This window comes from Astatotilapia calliptera, chromosome 19 (assembly GCF_900246225.1).
Source record: "Astatotilapia calliptera chromosome 19, fAstCal1.2, whole genome shotgun sequence".
NCBI lineage: Eukaryota > Metazoa > Chordata > Actinopteri > Cichliformes > Cichlidae > Astatotilapia > Astatotilapia calliptera.
In genome coordinates, this window is record NC_039320.1 from 26393219 (window position 1) to 26408103 (window position 14885).

General features: G+C 41.7%; 1 protein-coding gene across 2 annotated transcripts in view; it reads right to left on the reverse strand.

The window, feature by feature from the left end:
• The window catches only part of LOC113011748 (regulator of G-protein signaling 6-like), a 47034-nt gene that overhangs the window by 11751 nt on the left and 20398 nt on the right, over positions 1 to 14885 (reverse strand). For both annotated transcript variants that reach the window (XM_026151458.1, XM_026151457.1), the window contains exons 3-10: positions 8133 to 8232; positions 5717 to 5767; positions 5524 to 5630; positions 4122 to 4173; positions 3547 to 3611; positions 2314 to 2390; positions 1687 to 1768; positions 1231 to 1305 (exon numbers count right to left, since the gene is read on the reverse strand). In XM_026151458.1, coding sequence (XP_026007243.1) covers positions 1231 to 1305; positions 1687 to 1768; positions 2314 to 2390; positions 3547 to 3611; positions 4122 to 4173; positions 5524 to 5630; positions 5717 to 5767; positions 8133 to 8232 — 609 coding nt within the window. The remainder of the gene's footprint in view (positions 1 to 1230; positions 1306 to 1686; positions 1769 to 2313; positions 2391 to 3546; positions 3612 to 4121; positions 4174 to 5523; positions 5631 to 5716; positions 5768 to 8132; positions 8233 to 14885) is intronic.

The window sequence follows — 14885 nt, forward strand, 5'->3', positions numbered from 1 at the left end:
AATAATGAACTCACAGAGATGTGGTGTGGAATGTGCCGTGAAAATCCCACTCTAGCAGACAAAAACAGTGCTTTTTATATGGACGCAAACGCGCGTTGCAACTTCTTATCTGGTGCGTCTTTTATTTTGACAGCGAATGCGCACATGCGGACCACTTATGTGCACCCGTGTAAATAACATAATGTTCTGCCGGGTGTGTTGTTGGTTTTCTCTCGATTTCTGAGTCGACAAGCGCCTTTGTTACTGGGACCAGTCATTTTAAGAAAGCCCCCCATTAGAAGCCATGAGAAATGCAAGAAATGCATTATTGCTCAGTCTGCAATATCTTTCCCAGAACAAACACCAATTGCAAATAACATACTAAAAATAAACCTGAAAAATCTGTTTAGAACAGCTACTATGTTGCAAAGAGTGAACTACCACTGGCAAAATTTAGCAGTCTTTGCAAACTTCAAAAAGCAAACGGCCTCGATCTTGGTTCCACTTGTCTCTTACCCGTGACTTCAGTGGAAATTTCAAATTCAGGGTCTGACACAGACTGATTCATGTCCTACACAGTTCTTACAAGTTCATAGAAATTTCTGTTCAATTAGAACCAAGTATTTGAGTTGATGATTGTAATTTTTATACAATGTTGTAATTTGTTTTTCAACAATTTTTTGATTAATGTTTTGTTTCCTTTACAATATTATACTTTAATGTATAATATTGTAAAGGAAACAAAACATCAATCAAAAAATTGCTCTCTTTTTTATTCGGGCTACTTACATTTATTTTGGGCTACCAAAAACTGAAGAGTCCCTGCCCGAAGGGCTACCAGGGATTTTGAAATTTTGAGAGCCCTGAGATATATTTATTTTTTTAATTACTTTTGTTTCAGCAACATTAAATTTAAAAACTGTACTTTTGAGTTAAAATATATATTTATAATTTTAATAAATGACAAATTAAAAAGGCATGAACATTTTTTTGTATCGAAAAAATATCGAACCGTGACACCAAAGTATCGAACCGAACCGTGAATCTTGTGTATCGTTGCACCCCTAATATATATATATATATATATATATATATATATATATATATATATATATATATATATATATATATATATATATATATATATATATATATATATATATATATATATATGACTAAGAAGCAGAGTTATTAAAAAACATTACATTTAAAAATGAACGTGGTTGGTGGCAGCTTGTCTCTTCCTCTCACCTTTTTTACCCTGTGTGGGTTCTTCTCTCTCCGGCACTTGCGGATGTCCATCTCTGTGGTGTTGACACAGCCTGGCTGTGGGAGGCAGCAGCAGACAAAGCATGTTTCTGGGTCAGATAAGACTGTTTCTCCAGCATGTATTGTCTACACTTGTGCTGCTCACACAATACGGTGCTGGTGCTCTATTGAGCAACGCCACACTCACAAAAGACTCTTATGCAAATTGACTGGCACCAAATCTGATTGTGCTACCAACAACACAACATGGCTATCTGCTGGACAGTATGTGGAGCTAAATCTGCTCTTTTCAGTGTTTAAATGCTAAAACTGTCTACCTACAAAACATCCCTTCTTTTCTGTTCTTTTGTTGAGTTCATTTCCATTTTTTAGTTGAACCATGTGACTCTCTTTTTCCTTTCTGCACTTTTTCTTTTCCTTATTTTGGCTGTTACTCACCACTGGCCGATGAACGTCCCAAAATGCCCTCTCCTGGCTGTCAAGGATCTTCCTCTCCGCCTTGTCCTTCTTCCTGTCAATCCTGAGAGCAGAGGATACAGGTCTTTAAAATAAAACGCTCACGGCTCTGAAATATTAACCCTCTAAGGTCCATACTTGCTCTCTGCTGCCGGCATACGTTAAAAACACAGACAGGCCAGACAAAAGAGCAAAGAAACTCAGGAGTGTAGGTCTTAACCTGTCTGCTCAGTTCACCAAGAGAGGCCTGGTGGGACCTAGCTCTTACATAACTGACATTTACCAGCTGGCATTTGCTTGTTGTCGTTACTCTCCAGACATAAGAAGACTTTTTTTTATATCCTCACGTTTACAGCCACAGAGCAGCAACAACTAAATGATGCCAAGACTTTGATTTTCTATTTTAAAAGACAAGAAAGGACAGCTACTGTATGCCATTAACTGCAGGACTATCGCTGCACTTGCACATTTCAGCCACCAGGTGTCAGGCTTACAAAGAACACAAACACTGTGCAGGCAGCCAAAGCTCAGCATTCTCTAAACCTGATTGTATCAACATCTATCCTGTCACATTAGTGCTGAAGTTAGAAAATTAACTGATATACTCACTTGACTTGAGCCTCAGCTTGCATGAAGATAAATTCCCACTTCCTGGCGAAAGCCCTCTGCAGCCTGGCGAGGTTCTCCTGGAGGAGCCAATCAGACACGGTGTAAGAGGAAGACTTAAGGAGTTTATCTTCAAGGGCTTGACTTTGATTTCAAGGCCCTTGGATTTTTCACTCTGATGCCTTCACTTTTATGACAAGATGCCGATACCACATGTAGTGTGAGTTTCACACAGGTATATTGTTTCAGTATACATCATTGATTTCATCTCCAGTAAACTGCAATGATTAAACGCATTCCCCACAGGGATAACTGTGGGAAAGTTAGATGCGCTTTATAATTAGGCACAGTAGATGCTTTCTCAAGACCTGACATACACGGGAATTAACTTGCATCAATAATTTTTAACATTTTATGAAACAAATTTAAGTTGCTTGGTTCTAAAACATAACATTAGAGTTAAGGGTTTACAGTCCTAACCAATCAAGGTATCCTGTGGTAATAAGAGAGGTGATAATGTGCTTTTTGTGGATTGTTTATCTCTCAGGTTTATTTATTACTATAACAATGATCATAAACAGTATTTACCTGTAGAAATTGCATTTTTTGGTGCCTGTGAGTGAACATTGGGTTCCAAAAAGCTATTCAAGCATTAATACAGTATGTGAGCTTGTTACAAAATCAGAGGGGAAAAAAAACTACAGAAGCAGGCATGTTATCAGTGAAAGCAATGAGGCCTGAAGGCATAAAGTGACCTGAATAGGAGTGAAAGGAAGTCCACTGGACAATAGTTGCAGAGTCATTTAGAATATTAAAGTGTAGCGGATTGCTATTGTGTAACAACGAGATCAGCACTGCAGCAGCCCCTCCTGAGACTGTATCGATCTGCTGATGCAGGTATACCTAAAGATATTTTTATTTACATTTGGGGGCCGGTAAATGACTGCATTGTATTCCTCAAAGTGGTGTTCCTGGAAAAGAAATCTACCTTTCAGAATTTGATGTTGTTGTTCTTCTTTTTTGTTGTTTGTTTGTTTTCCTTTTCTTATCCTCTTGTAAATACATTTTGTTATTTTAAAAGCCCAGAAGAGACTGCTTCAGCACGTTTTTGGTTTTTCAACAAAGTGAAGGAAAACAGGAAATCGAGAGCATCATCATACTATGGTTCATGCACTATGATGGAATTGAATTAGGAGCTTTCTGGCGATCGCTAAACCAAAACGACAGTTTACTTACAGCCTCGTAGTCAGCGAGCTCAAGCCTGGCTTTATTCTGCATCGTGCGCTTGCACAGGTAAATGGCTGCAGGGTGACAAAGACAAAGAGTGAAACATAGAGAGGGGAATAAGCACTGTCATAACTACAATAAAACAACAACAAAAAGAATACTTGCAATGCATGGTGGGATTTCTTTGTTTGCTTTTTTTTTTTTAAACCAAGGCCGCAGCTGTGTGAACTAATGCACATCCTGCCAGAGCAGCCAGGCAGGCCATGTGTTCTCTTTTGAAATACCAAACCTCGAGTAAATGCCATGCAGATAGCCAGAGATGCTGTCAAAGCAGTGACTGTCCCTTTATTTTGTTAAGCTAATTGTATCCCACAGGATTCTCCCTGGTGGTGTTAGGAGGGAAGGGGGTGGTGGTGGGTGCGGGGGTGGGGTTCCTCGGGGGCCAGATACATTACAGGGAATGGATCAATACTCAGTGAGTGTCAGCCACAGAGCTACAGATGTCAGTTGTGGAGAAAATGAGACAGCTGAAGGCATTAGGGAGATCTCACCGATGGAGAAACAGGGAATAGCGTGTGACTCACCATAGTCTGTGTTCTCGGGTTCCCAACAGTTTGAAGGCCAGAAGTATGGAGACTGATGAAAGCAGGAAGAATAAATAAAAAAAAGATTTTGCTTATTTACACAAATAATCAATTTTTTTTATCATCACGTAAAAAAACAGCAAATACTTCCACCACCCCTGCCCCTTTTATGGATGAGTACTCTTTGTTTGATTGTGACCTTTGACCTCTGCGCGCTCCAGGTAATGATCTGCAATGGCAATGGTAGCTGCAGTCTCTCTATCTTAAAGTCTACTACAAGTGATATTATGCATTCAAAGTTCATTCTCAAGTCCATTATTAATGGATCATTCACATCTATCATACGCTCTTAATAACAGGGCAAAATTAGAACTTATCATGGACATTTTTCATTCGCACTATTTGTCATAAAAGCAATTAGCTCGGGAGCAAAGGCCCGGCACTGATGAGTGTGCTGGTTTGAATGTAATGAACAGAAAAGTTAACGTGCTCTCATTCAGCGGTGTCATTTGGATTTGGAGAGGAAGAAATTATGACAAATCAAAAGAAAGTCACCACTCTGTGCACAAAACTGTGAATTTGTGACAAACAGCAGAAGGCACATAATCAAATCTGGGTCTTCTCCTGGTGTAGCACATATTTAAAATTTCTTTTTTTTTGTAGACTAGCAATTCAAAATTCCCCCTGACACTATTTCTTGCAATGTAGGCTGGCCAGCGCATTTCAAATCCACTGTGGACTCTTTTCAGAGGTTCCGATGACGCGAGCCTGTTGCATCACGACAACATCAGAGGGAATATTTTTAGCCTCTGCTGAATAAGGAAGCGCGGCATTCGCTGCCCTCGCTGCACAGCCGCAATAATGGCTTTTAATCTTGAGCAATAGGTGAAGATAAATGCATCCAGCGGTAGACTGAGGAGGGGCCGAGGGACGGTTGGCAACAGCAAAAAGTGCAGAGCCAGCGTGTAGCCAGCTCAGCGCTTCCCATAGGGGAGCTTGCCTGGCGTAGCCTGCTTGCTGGATTAAGATGCTAATGGCCCAGTCACAGTAATGAGTCATAGCAGAGTCTGTAGCCATCAGACAGATCTGTCAGTGTTCGTGCTGTATAAGAAGAAGAAGGAGCAAAGGAAAAAAAACAAAACAAAACCACCAGACTGACAAGCTGCATTACTGACCCATCGGCCCAGTTCTACAGGCCACCTCCTGCTCTGATGAAGCATCCAGCAGGGGTACACAGTATCGACCTTGGTGGGATGAGTAATAGGCTTAGGAGGGATTGCTCTCATTAGTATCACGCAATAAACACATCCCTCTGATAAACTGCCATCAGCTCATTATTCTATATTTAAAGGCCTTCTAACACATATCAAGGACAGTCCCAAGGTGGATTTTTTTTTCGTACCTGGAAGCGATAAAGGGTTCCGTCATCTTTAAGCGTCAGAACGTGGTCAGAGATGGGGAAGACGTATCCATGGGCAGCGATCAAACTGCCCAGATGGATGGCTTCAGCTGGTGACATGAAAGAAAGCAGACACGTGAAGCTGCCGTCGTCTTCGATTGGAAGCTCTGCTGTGCTTACATGTACTGACATTTACCTGGATCTTCTATGGAGAGGTTTTTCATCAGCCACTGAACAATGTCCGCCCCTGTTATTCACAGAAGGACACGGGTTAGAAGAGGCGTCACAATTCCAGCTCTGCAACAGTTTCAACAAAAGCCGCAATGTGGAAAACACAAATAAGCTTTGTGATTCACGTCCCTTTGAAGCTGTGGGTCAAAGCTGAATAGGTGTGTAAATATAACGTTAAGTAATCAGGGTGCGGTTCGTTCTCTTTTCGCTCCTGGACGGCTCGTTTTTTGGCCCCGTCTTACACATAGCAGAGGCTGGAGAGAGAAACCGCGAGGCTGTCGGTCCTGGGGGAGCCATGTGAAGGAGTGACTCAGAAACAGCCTCGGGACGGGGAGCAACCCCCTCGTCCGTGAGGGGTGACTCACTTCATACACGGGCACACAGGAGTACAAACGTAAATGAGTACAGTTTGTGGAGACAGAGAGAAAGAAGAGAGGAGCTTTTCTGTGATAGTTACAAGGGCAGCACGGCACCACGGGCAGTTTCCTCAATGGCCAAGGTCTTATTGGCAAAGACATCATCTGCCTCTAACAGTAGTAGCTGCAATTTAAATGAGCCCAAAAGGTCGTGCTTTCTTCACTGACTGCCTCACACACAGATAAACAGCCGCTGAAAAAAACAGATCCATTTAACCTGTATTATCTTACTTAACCAAAAAGGTGACATTTCAGAGTGGCAGGCACACTTTGCTTCCACCCTGACCACAGAAACTCACTCTGACACCTGCCTTCATGTGCAAAACGCAAGAGGAGAGGGCGCGAGTCTGCATTGTGTTCCTGCAAGGGATGTTTGACATTTGTGAATACTGCAATTACAAAAATATCAAATATTTTATGCAACTGTTCTTATATCTTAAATCTATGGTAGCATCTAATGCTCTTCTAAAAAAGCAAAGCCAAAGTCCGCTAAATGAGGCCCAGCATAGGTAAAGTTGGCAAATATACAAGTCTGTGCAAAGTCATCTGGGGGCAATCTTGGAAGATTAGTCGAATTTTTCCAAGTGGATAGGGAGGAGTGCTTTTGCTTGAAATGCCCCAACCCTAATCCCTAAGCCCACCTTTTCCTATGTTCTGTTTTTAGTCACTGATTGTGTTTGAGCTGAACAATCTGAAATCAGTCAACAGCAGCCAAAGTGTGCAGACACAGCTTCCAGTTAGACTGCACTAACAAGCGTTTACTTGTTTTTTTTTCCCCCAGTTGCTGATTTATGATTTTGTATAGATGGGGGGACAATTTAGAGGAAAAGCCAACATAAAGTGTCTTAATAAGATGCTGGTCCACCATGTGCCACCAATAACAGCTTTATCGTACCTTAGGATCGACTCTACGAGCCTCTTTCTTCAGAAAGGATGGTACGGTATTCTTCCCTCATGTTGTGTCACACTAATAGTGGTGATAGAGTACTGACTAAAAGGTTGATCCAAAAATCTCCCAACTCCCCAATATGGTGTCCCATCTGGTATCTGACAAAGTGACTCACACACCAAACCATTGTGCCTTGTGGTGGTGGACATTGTCGTCTGAGTTGGGATGGATAGTTATGTTTGATCATAGAATAAATCACTTGGGACAAGTTTGTGCTGATTAGCAATGGGGATCACACACATACACACACACATTCTCGTTTTAATATCTTAGCGAGGACATCTAATTGACATAATGCTTTCCCCAGCTGCTTACACTAACTTTAACCATCAAAAATGAATGCCTAACCCTGACCCTTATCCTAAACCTAACCATAACCTAATTATAACCCTGACACTAAAACCACATTTTGAGTCTCAAAAATGCCTTTAAACTCATGAGGACAGGCACCTTTGTCCTCATAAGTGACTGTTGGTCCCCACAAAGATGTCTAAACAGGTGCGTGCACACACACACACACACACACACACACACACACACACACACACACACACACACACACACACACACAGTGTAGCAGAGCCAGCACTAACCTGTAAGCATCAAGGGTTTAGCTTTTCCCTATAATCAATCACCAAAAAAATGCAGTGTAGCAAAACCATAATATTTCTCCACTTGCTCCATTAGTTGGGTGTCTATGTGGATACACACACACACACACACACACACACACACACACACACACACACACACACACACACACACACACACACACACACAGTGTAGCAGAGCCAGCACTAACCTGTAAGCATCAAGGGTTTAGCTTTTCCCTATAATCAATCACCAAAAAAATGCAGTGTAGCAAAACCATAATATTTCTCCACTTGCTCCATTAGTTGGGTGTCTATGTGGATACACACACACACACACACACACACACACACACACACACACACACACACACACACACACACACACACACACACACACACACACCTTTGCACACAAATACTAACCTGATACCACACTTGGGATCTTGGAGAGGAAGCTTTTGACAGTCCGTATGGCTACACCTCCTGCTTTCTCATCTTGGATTCGTGTAACAATGTCTTCAATCTGTGGGGAGGCCAGATGGAGGATTTCAATGAAATAGATTTTCTACAACAGCCAGCATTAACACAAAAAATAGAGTAACACAGTTTGAAAGAAAATATGTTGGCTGCCTTTTGTTCTATTCCCTTCTTTTGTTCTACCAACATGATCTCACACTGCTTCAATAATGTAGGTCTTGGGAGGACAGTCTGTGACCAATAGTGTTCCACTGTGTGTTTTTGTATCAAGGTATGCGTTTACTGCATTGGCAGTGTGTTTGGGCTCATTGTCATACTGCAAAATGAAGCCATTTCCAATTGGACACCAGATGGTACTGCATGGTGGAGTAGCATGCAAGTCTGATGGTATTTTTCTGCATTCATAATTCTATCAATTTTGACAAGATCTACAACATCACGGGCTGAATGCAGTCCCAAACCATGACAGAGCTTCCTGTCTGTTTTACAGATGGCTGTAGATACTCCGTGTCGTACTCTGCACATAGCGACAACCATTTGAACCAAGCATTTAAATTTGCCGCTGATATTCAGTCCAGGCGTTGTCATACCTCAGCCAAATTAGTGAAATTTTGAGTCTGGCTTCTTGGAAGCAAAGAGTAAAGAAAGGAGGCGTGCCTCCAGCACTACTATAATTATAGTACTAGAAGGGACAGTAATCAAAACCAGTCTAAAAGTGGCAGCATGAATAAGTTAAAGCTTCACTTTGCAACTTGAGGGCAACATAACAAGTAGTAGTAGTAAACACATTATTATTGTTATTATCATTATTATTATTTGACAACCAGCCAAACACAAATGCCATCTAATACCTGTTGGAAGGACTGATGCTGGAAAATGACCTGAGGTCAGTCTAATCCAAGTCCACGATCATGAATCATCACATGTGTAGATGTGTAGTTCTTACATTGACATAAACTGGCACCCTGTGACATGTTCCACTCTATAAAGCTCAGTCTTGCAAAACAGGGCAAACCTGGACCAGAGGTTTGGTAGAATTCAAGTATTTATTGAAACATATGCAGGCACGATATTTGAATGGCAATATAAGCACACTGTGATAAAACTTACAGCAGCAACAGCAGCATTATTCAGAGGTTTTGACCAGTTGAAAAAGGATGTCACAGCTATTCCTGGAGGTAGAGATAAACATCACACCTCCGACGCAGCTATACCCCCAAACACATCACATAACAGCCGCCTATAATTAGGAACGCTCGACTGCTCGACACAGCACATCATGCTGCTGCTCCACAGGGAGAACATATACAGAATCAAGCAAACATCCATTCTCAAACACACACTTAAAGAAACTGAAATTTACACTAAACTGTTCTTTTTTTATTTAAAAAAAAAAGGTCAATTATAGTCACAGAGTCCATAATTTATAGGAACAGTCGGGTCATGTATTGAGCAGTGAGTGCTGTGGTGCCTGGTGGAGTCTCACTAGAGTCCAAAAGAAGCTGATTTTGCACACTTAACTGGTTCATGAGCAACCAGCCAAATGTAGGTTGTTTAGATGGCTATTAAATTCTTTATGGCTCTCTTAGCTTCTGTCTAGTAAGTAAACACACTGAAATGCTCACAGACATAATCATGCACACAGCTACTGTAAGAAAAAAGCTGATGAGGTGAATTCTGAGTGTCCAACTCGTAGGCATGATAACATTTTAGCAAAATTATTATGAATGCAGTTTATAAGATTAGGCTATATTTTGTCTCTTGTGCTAGCAAATGTCAACATGCTATAAATAATTTAATCATAAAAATGCACCTAATTATAGGGAAACACTAGTGTTGTGTCTACACATGACAGACAACTTTGCAAAGAGTTGGTTTGAATTGTATGTCAAACATGCCAACAAAATGCCAAAGATAACACAATTTGACAGGCGTAATGAGCGTTTTTGCAGCACTAAAGTGATTTCCAATAACTTGGCATATCTCAATATGGCATGCAGTGAAACTAGACATGTGGAGGACAAAGGAAAATGTGGTAGCCCTAAAAAACAATCTATAGCAGATGAACACTATCTGAAAGTCATGCCCTTTAAAAATAAGAAAAAGAAATCCAGCAAATACCTAAAAAAGGACCTGAGAGATACATCTGACCCATAAGTTAATCCATCTACTGTTCACTGAAGCGTTATCGGAAACGGTCTCAGTGGAAGAGTGCCTGTCAAGAAGGCTTTCTTAAGGAAGAGAAACGGGGAGAAAGGGCTTTTACGCCAAATTACACAAGAATTAGACTGAAATTTGAAAAGTTTGGTTCAACTTGTCATTATTATGTACGGAGGAGGTCAGGGAGAGAGGTGAAACAGTCCAGATGCAAACAGCACTGATGCAGTGTATGATCAACATCGACAAGAGAACAGAACAAAAGGCAGCAAACATCCAAAGAAGAGTTTTGAATGTCCTTCAAGAAGCCTGGAGAACTGTTCCCGAAGACAAATTTCAAGAAACTACAAAAAAGCTTTTTAAGAGAGTTCAGGATGTGAGAAAAATAAAGGTGGTCACACCAAATATTGACTCTGAAGCTCTTTAGAACGATACAAACTTTGTGTTTATCTTATATGCTGTATTTCCTTTTCTATTTGCAAATGTATCAAAACATTATTGAGCCTTTTGCAGTTTTCTAGCAAAATACAAAGAAATGAGGGGTGCCACGAGACTTTTGCACAATTTATATTTGCAAAGTGATTAAATCTTTAATGGGATAACCAGATAGTAGATTTTATCTTCTCAGCTGTCCATCATCAGCTGAATAAAGGTGGCTGTGTACTTTGTATTTCACCTTTTTGTGAGATCAAAACCATTTCTTGACATTTTCTTAATTTAGCAGAATATCTTTACTAAGATTACCACCAAAACTTCAGAAACGTGCCCCGGAGTGTAAAGAGAAAGAAAACAAGCAGAGAGTTTTCCCACGGTACTTCCTGCCTACTCAACCACTTTAAACAAGGTAACCATCCTCCCTGGCAAAGCTTTAAATGGATGGTTCATAAACATACGCCATAAATCTACAATATAAGATGCAGATGTATATGAATTAATATCATACATAATGCAGAGCACAGAGATGATTGAAAGCATGACGACTGTGTGGCAAGACAATTACCAATCTCTCACCATAAGTATAAGAGAGTGTCTCGGCATAAATTATTGAGCATCCACAATGGAGACTGACTGCTTCATCTCTGTTCATAAATCTCTCACAAAGGAGCAGGGAGAGATTAGAGGAGCTGCATCTGCTCTCGTTTAAACCTGCTTTTACCTGCACGTGAGCCCAAACAGCACAATCAGGGCGCAGGGATTAGAAATGGGAAACATCACAATGTTGAAGAGAAACTTTCTGCTCAAAGGAGCAGGAAAGAAAAACTTTGAAATCAACTCTGAAGGACTCCTCAAATCCACTGAGGCACAACAACACGTTAATTCCTTTTCTTTTCCTGTGATTACAGGCATTGGTTTGAGTATTTCTCCATAGACAGAACTCATTACCTCCCAGTAGCAGACAAGAAGCTCTTGGCACAGCTACAGAAAGTGCACATTGTATCTCCTTGATGCACAGGCTAATGGCGTTGCAGCGTGGTGTGGAGGGTTGTTTAGCACCTAACATTGCTGCTCGCGAGCGATAACAGCACTTTGTCCCTTGCCACCGAGCTCTATAAATGATTATCAAGAGAACACTATCTTGTGTATCCTGCCACCATATTGTATGTTTGCATTCGTGAGGGCCTCCAGCTCGCACTGGAGCGGTTCGCAGCCGAGTGTAACGCAGCGGGAATGAGGATCAGCACCTCCAAATCTGAGGCCATGGTTCTCAGCCGGAAAAGGGTGGAGTGCCCACTCCGGGTCGGGGATGAGTTCCTGCCCCAAGTGGAGGAGTTCAAGTATCTCGGGGTCTTGTTCGCGAGTGATGGGAGAAGGGAGCTGGAGATCGACAGACGGATTGGGGCTGCGGCTGCAGTAATGCGGACGCTGCACCGGTCCGTCGTGGTGAAGAGGGAGCTGAGTGTAAAAGCGAAGCTCTCAATTTACCGGTCGATCTACGTCCCTACCCTCACCTATGGCCACGAGCTGTGGGTAGTGACCGAAAGAACGAGATCGCGGATACAAGCGGCGGAAATGAGCTTCCTCCGAAGGGTGGCTGGCCTCTCCCTTAGAGATAGGGTGAGAAGTTCGGCCATCCGGGAGGGGCTTAGAGTAGAGCAGCTGCTGCTCCACATCGAAAGGAGCCAGCTGAGGTGGTTCGGGCATCTGGCAAGGATGCCCCCTGGGCGCCTCCTGGGCGAGGTGTTCCAGGCATGTCCCACCGGGAGGAGGCCCCGGGGCAGACCCAGGACACGCTGGAGAGATTATATCTCTCGGCTGGCCTGGGAACGCCTTGGTATTCCCCCGGACAAGCTGGAGGAGGTGGCTGGGGAGAGGGAGGTCTGGACCTCTTTGCTTAGGCTGCTGCCCCCGCGACCCGATCTCGGATAAGCGGATGAAGATGGATGGATGGATGGATGGATGGCATTCGCAGCACGTGTGTGCGTGCACCTTTGTGCCAGTGTATGAATGCTGTCACCTGTCCACCTTATCTTAAGGCAGGACCAGTAATTTGTCTGGCACCGGTAGCAGGTTAAGGATGAAGGGAGAAAGTGCGATGGAGCTTGAGGTGAAATATGGCAAAACCAACACAACAAGAACATCAGAAAAACATTAAAAATTTAAAAATCCCATTTACTCCACGTTATTTAAAGAACATGCTTAATGAAGTGACATAAAAGCAAATGGGAGCATCAGCGGCATAAATAACCATCATGTGAATGCAATATGTTGCTGGGCTTTAAGTGTGGAAACATTCATTTCTCCTACTAATTGAAAATCTGGGCCCATTTTTTTTCTTTTTCCAAAAATGGCCAGAGATGAAGCTATTTAAAACTGGCCCAGCCTTGAGAAATAAGAGCGCCGCTGTTAAAAGACGGATCCGGCAGTAATAGTGCCATTAAAGATTCAGCAGTCATCAGGAGACTCGGGCACATACTGTGTCATTGTTGGAAGAGATTTGGGGGCAGTGAGGAAAATGACCGATGTCTAGGTGGTGGGCAAAGAAGAAAAATGTCTGGCCTGGAGATGATTCTGACATCAGTGTTAGGGTGTGTGACAATGAAACAGTGATGAGGCTTTGAAAAGTTTTCAGGTTTTCAAGTTTTTCCCTGAAGCAGCCCTGCTTTTGTCTTCTTTTCAGTATCCAAGCATTCATTTGTGTTTGGAGATGGCATTACATTCTCACTACAGAAGATTATGAAAAAAGATATTGTAAGTGAAAGCAGCTGGATTTCACTGCCAACTTCATGCTCCTATAATGTGACTAAATAAAAATCCACTCCTTATTTCTTTACTTATTTTACTATAATCTATAGGCAATCTGCTGATTTTACCAGGACCTCAACAGTCTGAAAAAATATGAATATGTCTCAGAAATAGTACAAAATATCTGACCTTAGCACAAACACATTATAAACCGATAAACCTTATTGTTTTTCGTCCTTTCTTCACCCACCGATCTAAAGTCAAGACCACATCTGTCTCTTCACAAACCTCCAGAAAACAAAGCTTTTTCATGACTAGCCAGGATTAGCACATCAAAAGGCTAAAGATGGCCACCATCGTGTCATCATTATGTTTTTCTTTTATCCTAACAGAGCTTCCCTCAAAGCTGCTAATTTGCCATTGCCCCACAGCATACTGGTTGTTTTTTTACTTCCAAATCATTTGTCGTGTCCGTTCGGTTACTACGTTCACACTTTCTTTCGACATATTGTTCTGGATTGCGCTCTGCTGCTGTGTGCCTGTGCACTGCTTTAAACTTGAACTCTGTTCCTTCTCAGCAGATGGCTGCACTGACCCCTTTTCTGAATCATAGAACAGTGACCTTCATGCTGCTTTCATTCCAACTGTGTTGTTATAATCTCTGTATTTTGCAGTACCTACATTTCCAGACACTTGCAGGCTAGCAGGACACCACTGGCATATTAATGTGGCCTGCATCCTTCCATTTCATTTTACATATATAATCTCTGTTACCACTAACTTTTAGTATTTTGGACTTATAAGATTTAAAGTAAGATAATTGTTTTAATACAAAATTATTTTCTAATATTTAACTTTTATTTCCTATATACTGGAGCTGAATTAGCTGCAGTATCAAATAATAACAATAAGTTCTGTTAGTTGCCAGTTACGACTAGTAGTTGTTAGCTTTATTAGTTCAACTGCTAATAAATGCTAACGATAACCAACCATTTAAGACTGTGCTGAAGATTAAACTGAGCATCAGAATGAGGGCAACTGTTTATTTAAATAGATATGGCGTGATGTTGGCTGTTCTGAGATTTTCAGAAACTGACAATTTTGCTGTGCAACCATCTCAGGGGTTTGCAGATAATGGTGTGAAAAAGAGAAATTATTTGGTGAGGGCCTTGTTACCAGAGGTTAAAGGAGAATGACCAGACTGCTTCGAGCTGAAGGATGGAAACAGTAAATCAAATATTCACTTACTATGAACAAAGAAGAGCATCTCTGAATGCACAGGACACTGAATCTTGAAGCAAATGAGCTACAGCATTAGAAGACCACACCAGGTACTCCTGGTGTGTGCCACAATTTCCA